Below are 27,763 nucleotides of genomic sequence, written 5' to 3'. Positions count from 1 at the left end.
GCGGACTCTTAAGTCAGAGTTTCTCGGTTCGAACCCACTCTACCACAATTGGATACCTTTTTCTAATAATGAGCCGCTTAGGCTCACAGAAATAGTATGAAATTGAAATATTTGTGTAAATAATAAAAACACAAATATTTCTCTTTAATTGAAAAAATATATATAAGTACTTGATAATAGATTTATATTATCCACTGACACTTCGTGATGGAATTGCATTTTTAATATATTATTAGATTAAAACCAATATTTTTAGCTTTTCCACTTTTTTTATTTGACCAGCGACCGGGTTTCGTCGTTACCGACATCATCAGACTGGTGATGTCGGTAACGACGAAACCCGGTCGCTGGTCAAATAAAAAAAGTGGAAAAGCTAAAAATATTGGTTTTAATCTAATAATATATTATATATACTTGACACTAGCAGAAACATCTTTTCACTGGGTGACTGCAAATAATTAAAAAAAAACTTCTGAACCCTTGGGAATAATTTGGAATCTTTGTTGAGATGTCTAAAAATCGAAACGCATTTCCGCTACGATTTTTTATTATTCGATATTTTTTATAATTATTTTGTTTTTAAATTAAAACACGACTTAACACTGGGTGACTGCCAAATACATATTTTTTAAACTTCTGAGCCCTTTCGAATCGTTCTCAAATGTTCTCAGATGTTTATTGTCAGATGATTTCAAACTGTCATAATGATATGGCATGGTATTTCTAGAAAAACTTCAAATGCAGAGCGTAGAGACTATGGTCTCGTGTTGAAAATATACAGATACGTTAATCGTTTTCTGAGTACGGCAGAGGGAACACAGAACTGATAAAACCAGCATAACATAACTCTTTCGTAACTTCGTTCTTAACCCACGATTACTGGCATTACTGTCTTGAATTTCTAACGCATGGAGTGTGAGAATATTATATTTTGTATAATACTTATATTAAAAGCATTGTTAGCTTTGTGGTACGGTAATAAGTCACTCTCCTTATCATTCATCGTTTATTTTGTGTACTACCACTTACAAAAATTTATAAGTGGTTTCACACAAGGAAGACACTGGGTATTTTCTAAAAATATTCAGATTATTTTTTGTTGATATCTCAGCATAGACGAAGAAGAAGCAAAGATGGAAGTCTGGGCTTACGATCTGTCACAGGCTAGTTACACATATACGTATACATATCACATAAGTATACGTATATAGAATGTAGAAAATGGCAAATTTAGTACGGTGCATTATAAAGTGATTACTTAAGTCAGCCAATGTCAGGTCAATGTCTAGGCTTCCGTATTCTCTTGGAATAAGAATAATCTTTGTCTCTATTGGGTAATGTGTTGGTTAATATGCCTTTAAAGGTAAATAGTACATTGACACTCAAAGTATCGTCAAATCATTCTTAAAGTTTGAATCGTCCTACGTTTTTTCATGCATATTTTCTCCTTTCAGCATTTAATATATATATATATATATATATATATATATATATATATATATATATATATATATATATATATATATATATATATATATATATGTATATAAAAAAAGGAAGAGGGAGAAAGAGGGGGGTTGAGGGTGGACAAAGTGAAAAGCGTGTAAAATGCGATTTATATAACCTTAAGAAAAGTGCTCACAGCGACGGAGATCGCGGGTTGAATGTTGGCTCGAGATGAAATAAGTTATAAAGGAGCAGTGCAAAGTACAGAACTCAGAATGGTACAAGACAAACAAAGAACGGTGGAAGAAATGCGAAGAGAAATAACCAGATGCCTGTTGAATAATTTGAGAGAATTGCCGAGAATTTCTCGGAAAATTTTAAAATGAATTTTAAAAACAGTTTCTCTCGTACAGCGTTCCTGAATCATAAATATTGTATTTGAGCGGTGGAGGCTTCGGCGGGCAATTAGTTTAAGTCTACAAGGAACAAGAAAGAGATGATTCAGACACTTACTCAGGTACTTACACAGGTAAATGTGTTGCTAGGATATTATTTTTTCTCCTATACTAGAGGTTATCTGGCCACGCGTTGCTGCGGTTAAGTCTGGATAAACGAAAAGAAAGAAAATATAATGAACACATTTCTAATGTGATTAATTTCACAATGCTCGTGAACAATGAAAATACTGAAAATCTCTGAAGATGAGAGGAACGTATGAGAAACGTATGAGAAAGTGTATGAATGTGGAAGAGGCGAAGAATATTTGCAAAGACAGATTGGTGGGGCGTTCTATTCTCTTTCCTACCCCTACGTGATGGTTAGTTAGTTTGTTTTGAGAATTTTGATCATTAGTTTCTTAGCTATAAGCCTACCAACGAACGTATATATTTTCCGCACAAAGAAGTTTAACCTGTTAACCGGGCGGGATGCATAAATACGTTAAACGTAAACAATATCGGGTACGGGTAGGACATATGAATACGTCATTGAAATATATGTTTATTATAATATATATATGGACGTATATTTTTCGAACAACAAAGGTATTAGTCATCCATACATGTTTCGACATGAATTTAAGATACGGATTGAATTATTCGCGCCCCTTACAAGTTGCGTAATTGGACAGCAGACCGCCCAGTTAACAGGTTAATAAATATAAAATAGATTAATTGTCTGCATAGTCCAAGACCATTAGGGCTTCTTTGAAGTGAAAGGAGTCACATTCCAACCCTTAGCGAGGTCAGGGCAGGTAGGGGTTGATCGGGCACCTTGTCTAGCGGGTAAATTGCGCTCGCAATTCAATTTCCCAGCGTCAAGTAATTGGCCTCACTTAGCGCTCTTCGCCCATCTCGCGGGATCTTTCTCATCTTATATCGGTAATATGCCCCCGTTCGCTTCTGCTACGAGTTATAAAATACTGCTGTTATATTGCTACCGCGTTTCTCTTCGCGAGAATCGTGAATTTATATGCGGCTTATCTTGTACTTGGAGTGTTCAATTAGTACGCAGACTGACGTCATAAAACGTAAAAGTATTAGTGTGTCCAAAAACTTGTTTGAAATTTTTCTCTACTTAGGTGATATTTTTACATTTTTTGACATTTTTAAAAAGATGAAGAAAAATATGTACCATGATTGCATTTGCTTAAAAGACATAATAGTATTTTTTTAAAAAACGTTTAAGAATGAAGTCGTAAAAAATAAAAGTTATAAGATTCTGCCTCTGAATGCAGAATTTCAGCATCGACTTGATGTTTCATTTTTATACTTTTTACAAAGTTATAGTAATTGATTTGTTTTACACGACAAGTATTTACATTATTGTAAAACCTATAATTGGAATTTAATTAGTATTTTTTCTTAAATGATATTATTTTTGTAAATTTCTTATGGTTTTCTAATAAATAAATACAAACGGAGGTCTGGGTATTTACAGGGCTTATATTCTAAAAAAAAATCCAATACACATTTTTAAAAAGGTTGAGAATGTTTGCGAGTACCCCCTTAATTCTAATTATAAATTAGGTAAAACATTTTGAGTGTGTCCAAATACTTGTTCACAAAATCTGGATTACCTCCAATTATAGGAGTTATTTTCATATTATTTTTTGACAAAATGACACACTCAAAATGTTGTAAATAAATTGTCTGGTCAAATTACAAGCTAAAATAATAAAAATGAAAATGGTATTTTCTGGCGTTTCTCATGTGTGTGATTATAATCCAGGATTCGGACCTCACATACTAATATAAGAGTTTCTGCTTAGTAAAAAGCTTCTTTACATCTTACCAATAGATGTCTCTAGCAAAGTTCTAGTGATTCAAGAACAAGGTTTCTAAATTGGTTCATATATACAGAACTTCCAAAAAATGAGTAGTGTGGTTGTCAATAATGGGTTACAATTGGTGAATGTTACACGTATGTAAAGTGATCACTTAAACCAGCCTATGACGGTCGTCAGCCCCGTAAATGCCCAGACTTCCATATTCTTCTTCATCTTTGATGAGATGTCAAAAAATAATAAATTAGGTACGTGACGTTCCCTCAATATATTTTGTTGAAAAAAAAGAAGAAAATGACTAACCACATTGAAAATTTTTACAAAATATGACAACACAAATAAGATAAATAAATGAACTACGTGACAAATCTTCATCGATATAAGATAATCCATTGTATGTATCTATTGTATTGAATTGTATCTATTGTATTGTTTTAAGGGATCAATCAGATTAATTTATTATTTACTAAACACATCAACTATCATTTTGAAGACATATAAACTGAATATGCTATAAATTCTTATAAATAATAGTTAAGGACATTTTTTTAGGCAACTAATTAATATTATAAAACTACAAAGTAAATGCTTTGAATATTACTAAAAATATAACTCATTTTTCATTTAAGTTTTACTCTAATTAAAGAAAACACTTCGTTTTTTACCACTTGAGTTTTATTATAGACTACATGTTTCAGAAGTTAAACTTCCATTATTCAGGTCTGTATAATAACTAATAGACCTGAATAATGGAAGTTTAACTTCTGAAACATGTAGTCTATAATAAAACTCAAGTGGTAAAAAACGAAGTGTTTTCTTTAAATATCGTAACATGTCTTACCACAAAGTTAATGCCGAAACAATAAATAAAATAAGTTTTACTCTGCTAAGTATTTACTAATACCGATATTTAAAAAAAAACTTATGTGACGTGTTTCGCTAGCCATTCGCTAACTATTTAATACAAAATGATAAAAATAATTAACAACAATAACGTAGAAATCTTCAAAATAATTCATACGAAAAGTCATAATCTGCAACATTTTGAAACAAAAGAAATTCATAAAAATGTAAATAAAAAAACCATAATTTATAAAAGGACAATGACCACAGCCTCCCCCTATTGTCTGTATTTCCATCGATAAGAAATTAAAATGAAAAAATATCTATAATATTTAAAAAAAATAAATAATAAGAAACAGCTCCCAAGGACCCAACTCTAAAATTTATAATTAGCTTCATAAACGGTGTTTGAAAATGATGCGGAATGCATCGAAACACGTTGTCACAATGGATTTTAAGAAAAAGTGGTATATATAAGGAAAAATCAAATCTAAAAGGATTAAAAAAGATTTTACCACAAAGTTACTGCAGAATCAATTAATGAACAAAATATAACTCTTTTTATATCACTCTTTTCACTATTTATACTGTTTTTAATCTAACACTAAACACTCCATTGAAAAGTTTCAAAGTCACGCGATATTGGAATATGAGCACGAACTTATATCAAATTGTGAAGTGGGATAAAACAAATTATCCTAGTTAGAAATAACAAACTCACCCGAGTTGCCCGTTAATTAAAGTCTCCTAAAACATTTTTAATTCAGTCTTGCCAACGTTTGAAATGCAAAAATGGACGATTGTAATACACCAACCGCATAATTGAAAAATTAATTATTTAAAGCCGACTTCAATTCTGGTTTTGATGCAACGATGAGTTTTTTTAAATATTATTTTTTAACATTGCGAAAATGAAACAAAAAAGGAATTTAAAATGTTTGAACTTTCTCAGTTTAAAAGGGTATGAGAATATTCATGAATATCAAAGGCTAGTGAAGTGATCACTTTACACATGTGTAACAATCACCATTCTATCCATGATTGACAACCACACTACCTAAATTTTTGGAACTACACATATCATTAATTTTATGACACTGTACAAACAAGTTCAGAAGAGACATCTATGTTGGATTAAGGAAGCTTTTATTTGGCGAAAACCCTTTAATTTGGATGTATGCAAGACTCAAACCCCGGATTATTTTTACATGCTGAGAAACGCCTGAAAACGATTTTCAATTATTTATGCAGCTTATAATTTGACTAGATTCCAAATCCTTGTTCTTAAATCTGGGTTTCTTCAATTATACTAACATATCCATATTCTTCTTCATCTATGTTGAGATGTCAAAATGAAAAATAACTCCTACGTGGAGAAACCTAGGTTTGTGAACAAGGATATTCACACACCCAAAAACGTTTTGAATTACGTATTAACACCACAAACAAAGTGAGATATTAATATGTGATTTATTGTGGAATTTGCCAAGAAAAAGTTTAATTAAAAATATTTAATTTAGTTTATGACATTTTTGGTACGGCAACCCGAGTCCAAATTAGAACGAAGATCGTGGTTTGTGATAAGTTGGCAGTGAGCCAATGACTACAGAAATTATAATAGTTCATAATCATCCCTAGTTATCTTAAAAGGGTGGGTTTCATATAACACAGGCATTGCTTCTCTTTTTTTAACAAAAAATATTTACAACATTTTGGGTGTAGGTATATAGCAAAAATCTAGATTTATTCACTTAGAAGTTATCAATACCTTCGATGGGGAAACCAAGATTTGTAAATTAGGATTTGAACACACTCAAAATGTAATGAATAAAATAATTGATCGGACTATAAGCGTCATAAAAATTTAATAAAGTAGGTAAAATATTTTGTTTGCATTTTAAAGGGTCTCTGTTCAATAAATTTTACTCAAATCAGCTATTGACACTGCCGCGAACTCACACATATAGCGACATGTAAATTACATCATATACATATCGCTCACTCCTTTCAAGAACGACATAAATAAACAATTGTCAATTTTCAGTTGTGCATGCCCAGAAAATGTACTATATCCCAGCAAAAGAGGCATATTTTTAACTTAATATTTACCCGCTACAGGGCAGAAAGTGTTGTTTTTGCATATTGAAGAAAAGGTATTGTTTGATTATTTTTTTAAATATACTAAATATTTTTCAAATGGAGAAAAAAACCTTCAGGTTTTACCTAAAAAGATCTGTTGCACAGTAAAAAGTTCAATAAGCGACTTGATATTTATTTTTAATACATTGTATTATATTTAAAACTTTATAAACGTTTTCCTGAAAAATCAATTTTTTTGATTTATGACGTTCTTGAAAGGAGTGAGCGATATATGTATGAAAATGGCCATATTTCAGAGATGGTTAAAACATGTGGAAGGAATGAGTGAGAAAAAAACAGTAAAAACGAATAAATAAGGCAAATGTAGTTGGAAATAGAAGCAGAAAAAGACCAAGGTAAACTTGGCTGGATCAAGTTTTTCAAATACTTTGAAGGAAACAGGTCAGGAGTCGGAATAATCGGCGGGTATGTATGAGACGCATGAATGTGGAACAGGCGAATAATTTTTGCAAAGACGGGGCGGTGTGGCGTTCTACCCTCTCTGCCCACCCCAGCGGGGAAGCGGCGTGGTAGTTAGTATGTTAAAACAAACATCTCCCGAGTTAAAATTGACTTTAATATAGATAGATAATACGAACATATTCTGATAAATTAATTGGTCCGATTTGAATCCAAAGTTTCCTGTCAATCTGAAATCAATAATTTAATCTAAATGTCTCGTGCAGACATTTCACATCACCGGTTAGTTAAACTATCGTTAAGGTCTGACGTTTCGTTAATACCACTAATATAAACTATTATTTACACTTAATTTACATCATCTACTTATATATAATGTACGGCATATTTAATTTTAGTCTCTTTTTTATAGATAACCAGCTGAGTTTTTTTCTTGAGTACCATTCTCATCGCTTTATTTTGTATAATTTTATATCAGGTGTCTCGACTTGAGATCTAAGCATTTATTTAGTTGACTTGTTAAATTATAGGCTAAAACTAAAAAAGATGAAAAGGATATTTTCTAGCGTTTCTCATGTACGTGAATATAATTCAGGATTCGGACCTCACAAATGAAAGTTTTTCTGCTCAATGAAAAGCTTCAATCATCTCACCAGACATGTCTCTAGTGAAATTCTAGTCAATTCAAGCAATATGTTATATATATATATATATATATATATATATATATATATATATATATATATATATATATATATATATATATATATATATATATATATATATATATATATATATATATATATATATATATATATATATATATATATATATATATATATATATATATATATATATATACATATATATATATATATATATAAATATATATATATATAAATATATATATATATATATATATATATATATATATATATACGTATAAAAAAGTTTGAATTTGATTAGTGTGGTTGTCAATCATGCGTAGAATTGGTGAATGTTACGCTTGTGTAAAGTGATAACTTAAACCAGCCTATGACGGTCGAAAGCCCCGTTAATGCTAAAACTTTCATATTCTTTTATATTTTGTATATTAAAAGCATTTTTAACTTTGTGGTATGTTAATGTAACACTCTTCTTATCGTTCATCGTTCACTTTGTGTAATACCACTTTTGTTCCATATTCAAGTCCCTCTCCAAGCACAAGAGCTCAGTCTCTTTACTGGAGAGAACTGCGTTATTGATTTTAAGAATGAAGATAGAAATGTTAAGAAATTGAATTAAAATTTTGAAAACTTTTTCAACCATATTAAATAGTAAAAAAAGTATATGGACACACTCAAAAATGTTTCAGAAGTGTGGTTGCCAATCATGGGTAGAATAATAAATGTTACACGTGTGTATAGGTACATATACTGATCACTCAAATTAACCTATGGCAGGTCGTTAGCACTGTAAATACCCAAACTTCCATATCCTTCTTCATGCGCGTTGAAATATATATCAATACCTAGATTTCGTATTGCTGTTGTAGAACAGTGGAAAATCGGTTGATATAAAAATATACATAAATCAGTCGTGATTTTTTGTGTCCTTGGTAAGTGAAACCCTTCCAATATGACCGGAAGTGGAGCGAAGGTATGCACGTGGCAATAATTTGATTCTACCCCGTTTCTACCGGAAGCCAATATGTGTACACATGCCAAACGACACTCTCGAGATGTACAGGCTGTAATACTTTGTGAACGCGGACGAGGTATGCCATATACAACATATATAGGCAACGACTGTCGGGCCGTCAATCACCTCGGCGAAGTATATAAAATATTTAAAAAATTGATATCTCAACATAGATGAAGAAGAAGTCCGAATCCTGGATTATGTTCATATACTTGAGACCTGCCTGATAACATGATTAAATTAATTTTATGTAGCTTACAATTTGATCAGATATTTTTTTACAACATTTTGAGTGTGACCAATTAAAAAAAACTTCTGTTTTATGGGAACAAAGACAATAATGGTGATGTACTTTGGAAAACCAAAATCAAAATGTATTTAATTAAATAAAGTCCAACCCTTTAACCCCAACTGTAATTATTACCCCCTTTCAAGATCGTCATGGATAAAAAATCATCAATTTTCAGTTGTGCATGTTTTCGGAATGCCCAGAAAATGTACTATATGTCACCAAAAGAGGCATATTTTTTACTTAATATGTACCCGCTACAGGGCAGAAAATGTTGTTTTTGCATTTTGAATAAAAAGGTATTGATTAATTATTTTTTTAAAAATACTAAATATTTTTCAAATGGAGAAAAAACCTTCAGGTTTTAGTTAAAAATATGTGTTGCGCAGTAAATAGTTCAATGAGGGGCTTGTTATTTAATTTTAATACATTGTGTTATATTTTAAATCTTTAAAAACGTTCTCCTGAAAAATCATGTTTTTTTATTTATGACGTTCTTGAAAGGAGTGAGCGATGTACCTGAATATTTTTTTGCTTGTTGATGAAAATATCTGTAGTTTTCGAAGCTAGTCGTGTGTGATGAAATAAAATTCAATATGTGGCATTATGCAAGTGTTTAACATTTAAAATAATCAACATGTCATTCCACAAAACATTGATGTCAAATCGATTAATAATAAATAAATATATATATATAGGTATATATATATATATAGGTATATATATATATATATATATATATAAATATATATATATATATATAAATATATAAATATATATATATATATATATATATATATATATATATATATATATATATATATATATATATATATATATATATATATATATATATATATATATATATATATATATATATATATATATATATATATATATATATATATATGTATATATATATATATACATATATATATGTATATATATATATATATATATATATATATATATATATATATATATATATATATATATATATATATATATATATATATATATATATATATATATATAGTAGCATGGAAAGACTGTTTCGAAAGTTCTAGAAAGAAAAGGACGTAGAAAGGAAAGGACTGAGTGTTCACATTACAAAACTGCCTTCCCACATGTTCATGTACTCGCAAGCAGTAACTTTTTCTACGGACGCAGTGATAATTAAATTTTAATTTAGATTGAAACCATGAGACTCCATCAAAATTATGATAATTATTTAGACCAGTGTTTCAATATTTAAGCCATCGCTCAGCATCGTGTATAATAACTGTTCACTGACCAAAACACAAATTAATACAGACTTACCTTATTCTTACTATCCTACCCTCATACAAGACCACTTGTATGAGTTTATTAATGTAAACACAACTAGTTTTCAGAACTTCAAATGTTCTCATTAACAGGTGAAAACACAAAATTGCAGGTATAAACAGGTAAATACGCAACAGATGAAAAGCTTCTTTACATCTCACCAATAGATGTCTCTAGTGAAGTTCTATTGATTCAAGAACAAGGTTTCTAAATTGGTTCATATATACAGAACTTCCAAGAATTTGAGTAGTGTGGTTGTCAATAATGGGTAGAATTGGTGAATGTTACACGTGTGTAAAGTGATCACTTAAACCAGCCTATGACGGTCGTCAGCCCCGTAAATGCCTAGACTTCCATATTCTTCTTCATCTTTGATGAGATGTCAAAAAAACTAGTTGTGTTTCCAATAATATACTTAGAAAAGTGGTATATATGTATTTATATTATATTACAGACTCCTTCGATTGAAATTATGTTCAGCAAATACTCGTATAATACAACTGCCATGTACGGGTATAACACTGGAAATTAATATTACATCCCACAAAGACTTGAGCCTATTATAATATCAACTATTCATGGAAGATATTGAACAAGGAAGCTTCCTTAATTGATATCTTTCCCATTCCTAATACGTTCATTGTCCTTTAGAGGGAATCAAAAGTTCACTAATATTTCGGAACTAGGAACATTAATATAGAGATGTTTTCCGAATATCCGTTTTATTATTTATTGATTAGCTTTATACAATTTATTGTACTTTATACAAGTGCCCTGTACAATATTATGGTGATTTAAATAAAAATAATACATTTTGGCATCTCAACATAGAAAAATCTGGCAGTTAACAAAAAAGACAAAGTTTTTTAAAAAGAATAAATGATGAAATTTTTTGAAATATGTAGAGTAAAAATTTACTGTCAATCGATTTCCTGAAATCTTAATATTTATTTAATATTTAAAACTTAATATTTACCCGCTACAGGGCAGAAAATGTTGTTTTTGCATTTTAATGAAAAGGTATTCTTTAATTGATTATTTAATAATTTAATTTAATTATTTTTTTTAATGTATAAAATATTTTTCAAATGGAGAAAAAACCTTCAGGTTTTACCTAAAAAGATCTGTTGCACAGTAAAAAGTTCAAAAAGTGGCTTGATATTTATTTTTAAAACATTGTGTTATATTTTCAAACATAAAAAACGTTCTCCTGAAAAATCTGTTTTTTTTATTTGTTTTTTGAAAAACGTTCTTGAAAGGAGTGAGCGATATGTGGCGGAAAGCGAGGAGGGCTCTTCGGGTACATATTGGCAGAATACCGGAGACGTGGAGGAACTAGATGGAATTGGGTATGATTGGAGTGAGATTGCACGGGAAATTGTATTGGAAATAAAGAAATGAACAGCCAAATCGTACGTACGTAACTCAACCAGAAAGATATAAAACCTCCACGAAGCTTTAATGTGCTTTTAACGGAAAATTTTCGAGATTTAATGAATGACGATGAAGAAGAGTATGGTATTTCAATGGTTTATTTATAAGTGATCACTTTATATACGTGTAGCATTCACCATTTTTCCCATGATTGACAATCACACTAATCAATTTTTTGATCAGTCAAGTATGAGTTCACAACAGCCATCTATGTTAGATTGACTAATATTTTTAGTAAACAGAGACCCTTTTATTTGGGTGTATGCATGATCCGAGCCCCGGATTATATTAACGTACTGGGAAACAAGATTTATAACCCGTTATAATATATATATATATATATATATATATATATATATATATATATATATATATATATATATATATATATATATATATATATATATATATATATATATATATATATATATATATATATATATATATATATATATATATATATATATATATATATATATATATATATATATATATATATATATATATATATATATATATATATATATATATATATATATATATATATATATATATATATATATTGTGTGGTATAAGCATGGGGTACAATTCATCAATAATACATTTCAACAACGTTCCACGTTCCATCAACCGCGTGGAATTATGGTTTTGCGCTCTCCGCATACGTTGTGGAGGTTCCTAATGGAATCTTATTACACATAGTGGAACTAGGACAAAGGCCATACATGCTGTGGAACCCAATACTCTTGGAGGACCACTTGTGTGGTGTGGGGATCGGTAACTCGCTAGAACATACCATTATTTCAAATTGTCACACTCAAAGTTACAATATGGTATTCTGAGTATGTTCAAATACTTGTTCACAAATCTGGATTATTTCCACTAATAAGGTATTTTTTTACATTTATGACATCTTAACATATTGCTCACTCCTTTCAACAACATCATATATCAAAAATCATAAATTTTCAGTGGTGCATGTTTTCGGAATACCCAGAAAATTAACTCTATCCCAGCGAAAACGGCATATTTTTAACCTAATATTTACCCGCTACAGGACAGAAAGTGTTGTTTTTGCATTTTGAAGAAAAGGTATTGTTTAATTATGTTTTTAAATATCGTAAATATTTTTCAAATGGAGAAAAAATATTCAAGTTTTACCTAAAAAGATCTGTTGCACAGTAAAAAGTTCGATGAGTGGCCTGATATTTATTTTTAATACATTTTATTTTACTCTTAAACATTATAAACGATATCCTGAAAAATCAAGTTTTTTGATACATGACGTTGTTGAAAGGAGTGAGCGATATGTAGATCTCTAAGTTTGATCTCCCTTATAATTCCTAAATAAAATTAAATGAAATATTAATATATTAATAAAATGTATAAAGTGATCATATTTCAGGTTATAAGCCCTGTGAACACTGAGACTTCCATGATCTTCTTCATCTATTTTATGTATTAATTTTTTAATCAAACAAAGATTTTTTGAGTCAACTAGGTTGTATTTTAATAACAAAAACACATAAAAAATTAATATTGTGACCTAGTAATTGTTTCGCCTAGTAATGGCATTTTCAAATGAATGTGAAGATCAAATGGAGTGACGGTCCTTATGTAGCTATACAATTCCAAGTGACAGTTTTAACATATGCAGCAATAATTTATGGGAGACAACAGTAGCTAATGGGGGATGTAGGTACGTACCCTTATATTTATTTTCTGGAAAATAATTAAACGCAACATCGATTAATAAATTTCTTCATCTATGTTGAAATGTGAAGGTTTTTTTTAAGCTGACCTCGCGCGTTGAGCGCTTTGCCAAGAAAATAACATAATTGCATTAAATCCAAACGGAAATTTTAAGGCTTGAATGAGTTAGTCAAAGTATGTGCACAATAATAGACACGCGAATCGAACGAACCGACTGCACTCTGCATTGGAAAAAGCTTTGAAAAATACCCAGCACTTAAAAAAGATTGGATGAAAATCTTAATGTTTATTTGGCGGACGGATTTCGATGTTTGGCTCCGACCGAATGTTTGGTTGGTGGAGTAGTTCTGGCGCTGAAAGCGGACAGGGTGTTTCAAAACTCAAAACATCAGGGAGTTAACTAAAAAAAACTTCAGTAGTAGTCACTATACAGTCTGCTTCAAACACTTCACACACACATCCGCACCCCAATGGTGCATAGGGCACTGCATCATATAAACACAGTGTTATCTTGATCGTAAACACATGAAGGAAAGGTGATCAGACCTCCATTTCATGTATCAGTGAAGGGTAATATTGAATAAATAATAGAGTATAAAAATTAATAATAATATTAAAATAAAACCCTTATCCGCACCCCAATGGTGCATAGGGCACTGCGTAATACAAATGCAGTGTTATCTTCATCGTTTACACATGAAGGAAAGGTGATCAGCCCTCCGCTTCAGGCACCAGTCCAGGGTAATATTGAATAAATATTACAGTGAAAAAATCACTTATATTTATTTGACCCACCTGGGAATCGAACCCGGGACCTCCAGAACGGTAGCCGAGCGGGCTGACCATTACACTACGGAGATGGACAACTGACCCCCCCTGGAAATCGAACCTGGGAACTCCAGTACGGTAGCCGAGCGTACTGACCATTACACTACGGAGGTGGCACAATACAGTCAGTAGTTTGAAATTTAAGATCGAGAGAGTTTTCTAAAACTATGATAAAATTGTCAAAAATGTCTGGAACCGGTTTATTTCATTAGACCAAATAAAAATGTGAATCTCATTATACACGTTCGTCTACCTATAGAGTGTTCTGGTTAGAGCGTTTGGCTACCATGATGGAGGTCCCGGGTTTGATTTCCAGAGGAGTTAATATTAATGCGATTTATTTTTCTTGTAAAATTCATTTTATATTTTGTTGGTTGATCACTTTTCCTTCATTTATACGACGATTTAGAAAATACTGCTATAAGATGCTAAATGCTTTTTAAAAAATACATAGTTTCCGCAATAAAAACTAAAAACTACAACACAAACTACTCAATCCTTTAAATACCTGCCTTGATATTTTTTTCTCCCATAATACCGTTTTTCCTCAGACCAATGTGTGCAAGGTCATCGTATGACAGAATTAAAAACGAAGATTATAGAAAGGAATGTAAGGCTAAAGAAGGAATAGTTAAAAATATTAAGAAAATTACTTTGATGTGGTATGAACATGCGGAGCGAATGGATAACGAGAAAATGACTAAGAAAGTTTAATTGGTAAATGTGAATGAGAGAACAGAACGAGGACGGCCAAAAAATACTTGGATGGTGTCAAAAGTCTACGTCATCGGAGGACATGTATGACTACATGAAATCAGAAATAATATTGATATATAGGTTGAATAAACTTTTAAAAGTTTCATTTATTAAAATCATTATTTTTTATCGGCATAATACGTGACAAGGGGGGTTTTGAAAAGCCTACGCACAACAGTTAGAAACAGAAATAACATCGTACACTTATCGATATGGTACTTATCGATATCGATACGATCCATAATTCCAGCTAAGAAGTTTATCGAAAGACGCGGTGTGGAAAAAACACGTTTCTAGTTTTTTACGAGTACCTTGCAGTTTCACGACACCTAACATCTTAATGATGTTTTTATATGTATGTACATATGTACATATGTACGTGTGTATCATTTCTATGTTTGTGTAATATTCGTTAGGAAATAATAAAGTACGTTCCGGCTCGGCTTTGTATAACCGTTCCAAGTAGACCGCGAAATGAACAGACTGTACAGAGATTCATACAAATTCAAGCTCCATTCAGGTAAGGGAACACAGTCTACACTATGTGGTAAGCAAACTTGTAGAAACATCTAGAATAGTTCATTAAAATCATTAAATAATGAATGTAATAGAACAACAATAACGTTGAAGTGTTTCCCGGTACATTATTCAAAGGTAAAACAAATTTCAAACTACATAATTACATAACGTAGATACTTGTATAACAACAGGGTAAAATATAAGTAATATTTCATAACTTTATACATGTTAAACGAAATCAAAGCACCCTTTACATTATTTTATTGTGTATTATAATCACACATCAAATTGTATTATCAATTAGATAATAGAAATTGAATCCGGTTGGGATTTAGCATGCAGTGAAATAAAAGGTTTATGCTTTATGAAAGCTTTCCCAATACACCATAGATAGCTCCTATAAATTCACATATACAGTGTCATGAGATTAATGATATCGCTCACTCCTTTCAAGAACGTCATAAATCGAAAATCGTAAATTTTTAGTTGTGCATGTTTTCGGAATGCCCAGAAAATGTACTATATCCCAGCAAAAGAGGCATATTTTTAACTTAATATTTACCCGCTACAGGGCAGAAAGTGTTGTTTTTGCATTTTGATAAAAATGTATTGTTTGATTATTTTTTTAAATATACTAAATATTTTTCAAATGGAGAAAAAACCTTCAGGTTTTACTTAAAAAGATCTGTTGCATAGTTAAAAGTTCAATAAGTGGCTTGATATTTATTTTTAATACATTGTATTATATAATTAAACTTTAAAAACGTTCTCCTGAAAAATCAAGTTCTTTTTATTTATTTACTTGAAAGGTGTGAACGATATGTGTAAGATTTCCAAAAATATAAAAATTTGTCTATCATAGGTACAAAGGAACATTTTTAATTTAAGTTTTACTCGAAAAATACCACTTCATTTTAAAATCTATTCAATGCATTCCGTCTCATTTTCAAACACCGTGGTTGAAAATGATGCGGAATGCAACGAAACACGTGTCACGATATATTTTAAATAATTATTTTAATATATTTTAAATAAAACAGTCCTCTAGGTGAAAAGATAGCAGAGAGTCAACATCCTAAGAGCGACAGGTCGAGGCACAAACAGATCCTTATGATCTACAAAAAGAAGAAGGGAAAAAAGAAATAAATAGTGGTACTTACCAAGTAAAATTTAAATTAAAAACGGATAGATATTACCTCAAAGTGACTGCCAAATCAATTGATGAAAGAATGGCGAATGTTGTACGTGTGAAAGGTGATCACTTAACCAACCAATGACTGGACGTAAGCCCTGTAAATACTAAGACTTCCGTATTCTTCGTCATTTATGTAGATATGCTAAAAATAAAAAAAACTCTTAAATGGAGAAAACCCGGATTTATAAACAAGTGTCTGAACACACTTGTTGTGATCTTTTTAACAATTTGGCGACACTTTCAATTATTAGACCTCATATTAGGGCTTAATGTCGGAGAAGGTTGAAAAAATATGAAAACCGGTTTAAGCAGTGACGGAGGTCAAAGGTTAGGTACGTAAAGCCTATGCCACAAGGGCTTACGTCAGATTAATTGGATTTTTCTGTTCGCTCCGCTTGGGAATTTAATAGATAAGTCTTCATATTATCCTTTTGGTCGACAGCAAGGAATGGAAGCGGGTACACGTGTCACATATCGCTCACTTCTTTCAAGAACGTCATAAATCAAAAAACTTGATTTTCAGGAGAATGTTTTTAAAGTTTAAAAATAAAATACAATGTATTAAAATTAAATATCAAGCCACTTACTGAACTTTCTACTGTGCAACAGATCTTTTTATGAAAACCTGAAGGCGTTTTCTTCATCTGAAAAATATTTAGTATATTTAAAAAAAAAATTAAACAATACCTTTTCTTCAAAATGCAAAAACATCACTTTCTGCCCTGCAGCGGGTAAATATTAAGTTAAAAATATGCCTCTTTTACTAGGATATAGTACATTTTCTGGGCATTCCGAAAACATGCTAAACTGAAAATTGACGATTTTTGATTGATGACGTTCTTGAAAGGAGTGAGCGATATACGTTGGTGGTCAGGTACAGCCGGATCTACGTGGTCCGAGAAGCTGCGAGAGATATTTATCGGATGAAATTCATTTCTATATAATACCTTCTAGCTATAATACCACAGTCGTTTGTTTTGAAATACCCTAGCTTCATCTATATTCATACATTTTTTTGCATTTCTTCATTGCATTTATTATTTACCTTGCTTATTTTTGTCCGCCTCCGCAGTGTAACGGTCAGCACGCTCGGTTACCGTTCTGGAGGTCCCGGGTTCGATTCCCAAGGGGGGTAAAATAAATATAAGTGATTTTTTCACTGTCATATTAATTTAATATTACCCTGGACTGGTACCTGAAGCGGAGGGCTGATCACCTTTCCGTCATGTGTAAACGATCGAGATAACACTGCGTTTATATGACGCAGTGCCCTATGCACCATTGGGGTGCGGATAAGGGTTTTATTATTATTTTTATGTACAAGGTTTATATTTCAATTAGTGGATATTTGTTTCTTCCAGCTAAAAAAAATGTTTAAATTTAATCTGTGTAGGGAACAGGAAGGACTATGCGACTATGCACACAATTGCGACGATATTATTTGTCACAAATGTTTCACCAACATAACCACGTCCCTTATAGTTATAAATAATGAATTATTCTTTTTTAGATGGAATTGTATTTATAATATTATTTACCTTGCTTATTATGGACAAGGTTAATATATCAATTGCTGGATTTTTTTCTTAAAGCTATAAACATGTTTTATTTTAATATGTGTTGGGAACAGGAGGGATAATCTGGTGTGAGTCAATCAGAATCTTCTCAGCATTTGATCATTGCTGGGAGGGAACCACTAAACTATGCCGGACTGTTTTTTATTTCTGGTTTTTAATATTTCTTTATATTAAGATTATTGATACCAATGTAAGCTTAAATCGAGTTCCTTTATTATTTTTATATATTTTTTACCGATATGTACACTAATCTCTTTCAAAAACCATGACATTGGTTTTGTCAACATTCATCAGGAAATTACTTTCCTTGAACACATTACAACACGCTCTGGACACCAGCGAGTTGCAAGTTTTATATATATATATATATATATATATATATATATATATATATATATATATATATATATATATTTATAAATATATTTAAATATATATATATATATATATATATATATATATATATATATATATATATATATATATATATATATATATATATATATATATATATTTATATATATATATATATATATATATATATATATTTATATATATATATATATATATATATATATATATATATATATATATATATATATATATATATATATATATATATATATATATATATATATTTATAAATATATTTAAATATATATATATATATATATATATATATATATATATATATATATATATATATATATATATATATATATATATATATATATATATATATATATATATATATATATATATATATATATATATATATATATATATATATATATATATATATATATATATATATATATATATATATATATATATATATATATATATATATATATATATATATATATATATATATATATATATATATATATATATATATATATATATTTAACTAACATGAAATAACTGTTATATTCTTGAGTTATCTACATATTTCTAGAAATTATATCACTCACTCCTTTCAAGAACGTAATAAATAAAAAAAGCTTGATTTCTCAGGAAAACGATTTTAAAGTTAAAAATATATTACAATGTTTTAAAAATAAATAACTAGCCACTTATTGAACTTTTTACTATGCAACAGATCTTTTAAGGTAAAACCTGAAGATTTTTTCTCCATTTGAAAAATATTAAGTATATTTAAAAAAATAATAATTAAACAATGCCATTTCTTCAAAATGCAAAAACAACACTTTCTGCCCTGTAGCAGGTAAATATTAAGTTAAAAAAATGCCTCTTTTGCTGGGATATAATAAATTTTCTGGGCATTCCGAAAACATGCACAACTAAAAATTGACGATTGTTTATTTATGACGTTCTTGAAAGGAATGAGCGATATTTGGATTTACTTCTAGGAGCTAGTACAATTACCCAGCCTGTAAAGACCGAACTTAAACAAGTCAACGTGCCAATAATCTGCACCGCTACAGCTTTGCCCAGAGTCTCCCTCACACGTGTTTAAGTAAGCACTTAAGCAATGAGAAGTCCCCACATTAGGCCGGCCTTACCTTCACACGGCCTGGGGTAAGTAGCACTTAGCGGCCGGCTTAATAATTCTATTTACCCTCAGTCTGACCGGGGTGTGATGGCCGCCGTGTGAGGAGGGCCTAATGACGAAATCACCCTTAGCTAAACTATTTGTTATGGTTCTCGATAGGTTCAGATTAAGGAGAGCTTTGGGAATCCCTTGGGGAGGTTTGAGATTTGGGGGATGAGATATTTGAATTGTAATCTAATACAACCTTTTTATTTTTATTTCATCATACCATACACGATGTAACAATATACAATCAGAATCCTGGAATAATAAAATAAAAAGGATATTTTCTGGCGTTTCTCATGTATGTGATTATAATCCAGGATTCGGACCTCACATACAAATATAAGAGTTTCTACTCAATAAAAAAGCTTTTTATCTCACCAATAGAATCTCGTGAAAATTTTAGTGTTTCTTGTACAATGTTTCGAAATTGGATCATATATAAAGAACTAACTTACTTACGGGGTACTTCTTAAGGAAGATTTCTTTCATCTCACAAACTTCCGAGAATTCGAGTAGTGTGTTTGTCAATCATGGGTAGAATTGGCGAATGTTACACGTGTGTAAAGTGATTACTTAAACGAGCCTATGACAGTCGTAAGCCCCATTAATACCCAGAATTCCATAGTCTTCTTCATCTATGTTGAGATGTCAAAAAATAATACGGAAAATAACTCCTATAATTGGAGATAATCCAGATTTGTGAGCAGTTATTTGGACACACTCAAAATGTTGTTAAACTATTTGGTATAGTACTCTACTGGTAGTCGAAAAGTTCAGATTTAGGAGAGCTTTGGGAATCCCTTGGGGAGGTTTGAGACTTAGGGATGAGATATATGAATTGTAATCTAATACTCCCTTATACCATATACCTGATAATAAATTACAATAATGTGCCCTCATTGAGTTTTCCAGTGTCGAGAGCAAATTTTACGATATTTATTGGTTCAGCATTCACTTTAGGTTATGACAGGATTAAATTACAAATAAAACCACCACTTGAGTAGACATATACATTTATACCTGTAGATGGAAGCATCTGTAGCTTCCAAAACAAGTCGTAACAAAACATAATACTCAAGTGGTAAAAAACAAGTGTTTTATTTGAAATTTAACATATTTATTTAAAAAAATAAAAGAAAGAAAACTATATGACATGCAATCAAATACGATTAAGCCGAATGATGCGATCTATTTCCGATCGACCTACTTCCATTATCCATTTAAGAAAAGCTCTTTCAAAATTTGTTTGTATTTTAATGACTTTATAGATATTTGAAGCAAGTTAACTATGATATAGCAAAATCATGAGATACTTTTTTTTATATATAAAAGTAAAAAATTGAACCAATTTTTCAATATAATATTAATCTATGTTGACACGACTAGTTTGGAGAGCTTCATATGTTGAACAGTGCCCGTCATTTAAACCAGCCAATGATAGTTCGTAAGCCCTGTAAGTGACCAGACTTCAATATTCCCATCCCAATAGACTTCTTCATCTATGTTGAGTAATCAATAAAAATATTGATGCAAATTCATGGTTAATAAATCTGTATAAGAATAGTACGTTGCAATGCTCGCTTTAAGTTAAAAAAAACCCGGGACCTTACGCATACCTTACCGAAAGCTTACTACTCGACTTAAAAGATACAGGTTTTTAAGTTTAAATTAGACGTTCAAACAAATTTGACGCCTTACAAATAAAATTAGACGTTAAACAAAACAAATTGGAGGTTGTAAACGTATTTTATATAAAAAAAACCAGTTTAAAAATTTAACGCGCTTGCGTTAGTGGTCAAGTTGACAAGTCTGCGCGGCGCGATGTCATCGTCTGTGCGCGCGATGTGTACTCAAGTTTTCATACAAGATTTTCAATACTCTGAATCATGAGATTGAATAGAATTTATTTGAAAAAATTCAATATAATGCAACAGCTAAATTCTTTTGTAAAATATCCAATTTGGAGTGAAAATCTATAGATGTAGATGCGAGTTCAGCTTTAAAAAAAATAGTCCTGATGAACGACTAATACTTTATGAAAATTTATAAATTAACTGCATGGTTATTGCTAAGCGCGCTGCTTTATGAATGTAATAAGAAATTAATCGTAAAGCCCTAAGTTAGTTAGGCTCGCAGTTAAGGGTAGTTAGAGTTGTATGTGGGGGGTTGGAAGGGGCTCGAATTAGGGCTGAAACTTTTATATTTCTCTCCCGCTGCAAGCTCCCAGGGTTTATGGGCCATAAAATTTATATTTCACCTGAAAATATGTTTAACGGATAACGGTTCGCTGATGAAAAATTTTACGCTGACAATTCAAGGTCTATGTAACACACTAATGATAAAAAAATAATACTTCAAAATATTTTGCGAATTGGGTAAATATGAAAACACCTGTAAAAATAATTTATCTACATATATAGAAACATATTTTAAATAGACATTTGGAAGCCTATGCCTGCGGTGTGATTTTTTAAAAATATGACATTTGAAAACACGTTTTTTTCCCGAAAATTCGAACATTTCGAGTGTGTCCAGATACTTATTCAGAAATTTGGATTATCTCCAATCATATGAGTGATTTTTCAAATTATTTTTTGACATCTCATCAAAGATGAAGAAGAATATGGAAGTCTGGGAATTAACGGGGCTGACGACCGTCATAGGCTGTAACATTCACCAATTCTACCCATTATTGAGAACCACACTACGCAAATTCTTGGAAGTTCTATATATATGAACCAATTTCGAAACTTTGTTCTTGAATCACTAGAACTTCACTAGAGACATCTATTGGTGGATGTTCTTAATTTTACAACAATACTTACAAAATATTCATCGAAAATAATATACTAGTATATACAACACTTTGAGTGTGTCCAAATACTTGTTCACAAATCTATTATCTCCAATTATAGTAATTATTCAAAATATGATTTTCTGTAAGCCACGTAAATGCCCAGACTTTTATTTTCTTCTTCATCTATTTGAAGACATCAAAAAATAATATACGAGGATAAAATTTCAGGTCAGTCGAAGGATTTTTATAATGGAAGTGTAAAATCAAACATAAAATATTTATATAATAATTACTGAAAATTCAAACATTTTCTGAATAAAGGAAGCCACCAGTGTACTTTTTATACATTTAAATTATGTTTGCTATGCAATACAATTTTTAAGGTTTTTTGTGACGTAAAACGTCGATTTATGACAGTTAGTAAGGGGTATTAAAATAATGTTTAGGGTCATAAATGAAAAGGTGGTAAGTAGGAGATAAACATGTTTTATATTGTGATTGAAAAAATAGCAAGTGTTTTCGTTTTAACCATTATTGAAGAAATATTTTTATTAATATCCCAACAAACAAGGAGAAGTTAACATGGGAATATGGAAATCTTGGTATTTACAGGGCTTGCGATCTGTCATTGGCTGGTTAATTCATTTATTATATATATATATTTTTTTAAACCCTGATGAAAAGAATATCTGAGAACATTTAAGAAGGATTCCAAAGGGCTCAGAAGTTTTTTTTTTAATAATAATATTTGGCAGTTACCCAGTGAAAGAATGACTCCTGCCTGTGTCGGGTCATATTTTTTTTTACAAACAAAATAATCGTAAAAATATACTAAAAAACATAATTTAAGTTTAAAGCGTTCAAACTTTTTTTGACATGTAAAGATAGATAGTAAAAATCCTTATCCGCACCCCAATGGTGCATTGGGCACTGCGTAATACAAACGCAGTGTTATCTTGATAGTTTACACATGAAGGAAAGGTGATCAGCCCTCCGCTTCAGGTACCAGTCCAGGGTAATATCGAATAAATAGTACAGTGAAAAAAGTCACTTCTATTTATTTTACCCCCCCTGGGAATCGAACCTGGGACCTCCAGAACGGTAGCCGAGCGTGCTGACCATTACACTACGGAGGGGAACAAAATATAAACAGTACAGATTTTATGGATAAGCCTAGTTTATAGAATTTTAGCGTATTTGTTGAATAAGAACATTATTTTCGTTATGATCTTATATTTCTATTAAAAGTTTTGGTAATTTTGAAATTAGGAATATTTTTGAGGACAGAGTAAGTAGTATGTAAACTGCAATCCTCAATGGAGTTCTGGTACCAACCCTAATGTTTAAGAGTGAAGCATATAGTTAGCAAAAGAAGGTTAAAATTATACCAAATGCATTCAAAATGCGATCACTCAGACGTTGTGCAACAAAACCTTTATGTTTGAATGGTGAATTAAGGAATGAAAGAATGAGAAAAGGTGTGTTGAGATGGTTTTCGACATTTCAAACGAATGAGCGAGGATTTTTTTTTAATTACAGGAATAACCCGCAAAGCGTCTATTTAAGACGCTTGTCTGCAGGTAGGAAAGTAAGGATAGGGAAGGTAAATGTGAAAAATACATGAATGGCAAACTCTATCTTTAATTTAATTTTCAAAAATCAAATTCAAACATTGATTTTGATTTTTGAAATTCTTTCCTTGATTTTTTTCAAACATTCGACGAGATGTACGGTTTTCTGAAGTACATATGTAAAGTAAACAACTTCGCAGGCATTTTCGTGAAATATTTCAAAAGCAAAGCTTAAATTAACGTAAAAGGTGCCTTTTTTATTTTCTGGAAACCATTTCAGAAACCAATAACGCTATCAAAGGACTCTTAGTAAGGGGAACATAAGTACATTTTTTCCTTTTATCGGCTTTCTGCCCTCTAATTTACCTGAGTGGTCCTTAGAATAAATTGTCCCACCAACGTCGTTCAGTATTAATTGGCGTATCTTCAGATTTTTCAATGTTAAATAATGATTTCAACCTATTTTTTGACATCTCATCAAAGATGAAGAAGAATATGGAAGTCTGGGAATTAACGGGGCTGATGACCGTCATAGGCTGAATGAAGTTCAAATAATGTTTCAAAATTGGTTCATATACTAAGTTATTAGTTTCCTTATCATTTATTTTGCCTTTACTCCATATTTTTATTTTCTTTAAAATGAAAGAAACTATACATATCGTAGTCATACAGGAGAAAGTGACCAAGAGCATTTTTTTTTTACAAAAACGTGATTATTAACTATTTGATATCTTACTAGCTTAATGTTGCCCTGAAAATATCCTAAAGTGATTTTAAACTAAGAAGTAGTTTGAATCACTAGAACTTCACTAGAGACATCTATTGGTGAGATGAAAAGAAGCGTTCTGATCTCTGATCTGATCAAAGATGAGGATCAAAGATATCTGATCTGATCTCTGATCAAAGATGAAGAAGAAGAAGAAGATCAAAGATGAAGAAGAATTATTCTTCATCTTTGATGAGATGTCAAAAAATAATATGAAAATAACTCCTGTAATAATTGGATAATCCAGATTTTGTGAATAAGTATTTGGACACACTCAAAATGTTGTAAATGAATTCAACCGTTAAAATACGGCATCAACTAGCTGAAACTGAAAAAAACCTTTGTGTATTATTGAATGATGAAATTTAAGGAAGAAAAGACGAATTACTTAGCTAGATCAGTAGCGGGCACTCATTAGTTAACTGAGATAAATATCCACAGTACAACTTTTGTAAGTGATTCTTTTGAGAGACAAATTTCTTTAAGTCGAAACTATAAATTATAGTATTTTACCAAATTACACAAAATTATAATAATTGTTTTAGTTTTTTTTTAACTAACCATAACGCCGCTTCCGCGCAGGAGTAGGCAGAGTTTAAGGAACCCCACATCAGTTTGCCTTTGCAAACATTCTTCGCCTCTTATAAATTCATGCATACCCGCCGATTATTCCGACTCCTGACCTAAACGCTTCCAAGTATTTGAAATACTTGATCATGCCGAAGTATTCTCTGTCTACCTCTGCTCCTATTTCCAACTGAATTCGCTTTATCTATTAAATTTAAGTTATCCGGACTAACCGAGTTATCTGAACTGCCGGATTATCGAGCGCCTACTTTTCGGGAATCTACTATACTGTCGACATTACTTACTTATCACAGTTTTCAAAGTAAACTATCCTATAACATTTTGAGTGTGTCCAAATACTTGTTCACAAAATCTGGATTATCTCCAATTACGGGAGTCATTTTCAAATAATTATTATTAGATAGCCCTTGACGGTCGTCAGCCCCGTAAATGCCCAGACTTCCATATTCTTCTTCATCTTTGATGACATGTCAAAAAATAATAAAAACTATCCTTTTTTACAAATGTTGTCATCGAAATCCACTTCTTCTTTTTTCATATTTATCGCAATACAACTCCTGTCAAGTTTTGGTCTTAGCCTATCCATCTTATATGATCTCATTATCTTCTCATTCGTCCACGCTACATCTCCAACAATCACTAATTTCTCTCGGCCATTCGTCTTCTCTTCCAAACTAACGCCCGAAGCATGACAGAATGATCCCAGTAAGACTGAAAACACATAACACAATCCGATTTGAAATTCGCTGTTTTGGTGACACCCGGAAACACGTCTGTCCAAACTTCAGAGTACCGCCAAGGACGAGTGGAATTAGAGACTGACATATGAAGCCTATATTCAACACTGAAAGCTACTGAAAATAAAAGTCGTAATTTCAGGAACAATGAGTTACGTATTTCTTTGTTACATATGAGTCAAAATTTTGATTTGAAATAAATACGTTTTCCTACTACAAATTATTATCAAACAAATATATGATAACAACAGAATAAGTAGTTATTTATCGAAAAAATTACTTTAAGGTATATTATAAGTCAAGGCTGAGAAAATAACTATCGAAAAAAATAAGAAAGGTGTGGTGAGATTTATTGAAAATGTGAAACAATATAAAATTGTATCCCGATTTTACTGTGAATTTACGTTAAAAGCTTTCAATATACCTGTCACTGCCAATCTAATTAAATACGAGATTGTAAGTCCATCACCAAATTTTCTAGAAGTACCCCGGTGTAGGCAGTGAAAGGGATAAGTATTTAGTTCAATTGGTCAGCTAGATCCGATTCCGACTCGACGTTGGCTGGTACGCAGACGCCCACAACCCCGACCAGCACAGCAGACAGACACGGAACAGTGCAAAGACAGACAAATGCCCTACATCTATAATAATGCAACACTAAGCAATTTCAGCAAAACTTCAAATATTTGGCGATCAAACATATTAATAAACTCCCTAAAGGAATAAAATAATAGATGATATAAAAATACTTAAGAAAATAATTAAAGCTCATTACATTTAAATCTTGAAAAAATATACAAAAAAAGAGACTATTATATATTTTATTATATAACATCAAACCACAAGTTTAAGTCCCTCTCCAAGCACAACAGCTCAGTCTCTGTTTTGGAGAGGCACAGCGAATCGAAATATAAAAGTTTTCCATATGTTTAAATGTTTCAAATGTATTATGTTATAAATAAAAATGTTAATATATTAAATAAAAAAAAAAAATAATAATAATAATAATGGTGTTATCCTACCTGGGCCTTGGTGGGATGCGGTCCGCCCTGGAACTCGATGGTGCCATAGGCGTCCGTGGGCGCCGCCTTGGTGTGTCGGGCGGCCTGCCAGGGCTCCGTGGGCGGCGGGGCGCCGAGGGCCCCCGGCCCGCCGCCGCTGATTGCGCAGTGCTGCGCGTACGACAGCCCGCACCAACATCTGCAATAAAAGCAACGCATTTCAAAAGAAATCCAATGATATAAGGTGGATTGTTGGGTAATATATCCAAAATAAAACAAAAACACATGTGTTT

General features: G+C 31.1%; 1 protein-coding gene across 1 annotated transcript in view; it reads right to left on the bottom strand.

Annotated features, from left to right (window-relative positions):
• LOC148308594 (transient receptor potential cation channel trpm-like) overlaps positions 1-27,763 on the bottom strand; it is a 255,119-nt gene that overhangs the window by 81,174 nt on the left and 146,182 nt on the right. Inside the window, exon 4 of the mRNA XM_088261536.1 lies at positions 27,492-27,669. Coding sequence (XP_088117662.1) covers positions 27,492-27,669 — 178 coding nt within the window. The remainder of the gene's footprint in view (positions 1-27,491; positions 27,670-27,763) is intronic.

Source organism: Brachycentrus maculatus, unplaced genomic scaffold, assembly GCF_059751285.1.
Source record: "Brachycentrus maculatus isolate JH-2025_06_01 unplaced genomic scaffold, ASM5975128v1 h1tg000157l, whole genome shotgun sequence".
NCBI classification, from domain to species: domain Eukaryota; kingdom Metazoa; phylum Arthropoda; class Insecta; order Trichoptera; family Brachycentridae; genus Brachycentrus; species Brachycentrus maculatus.
This window is presented reverse-complemented; position numbering and strand designations above follow the sequence as displayed.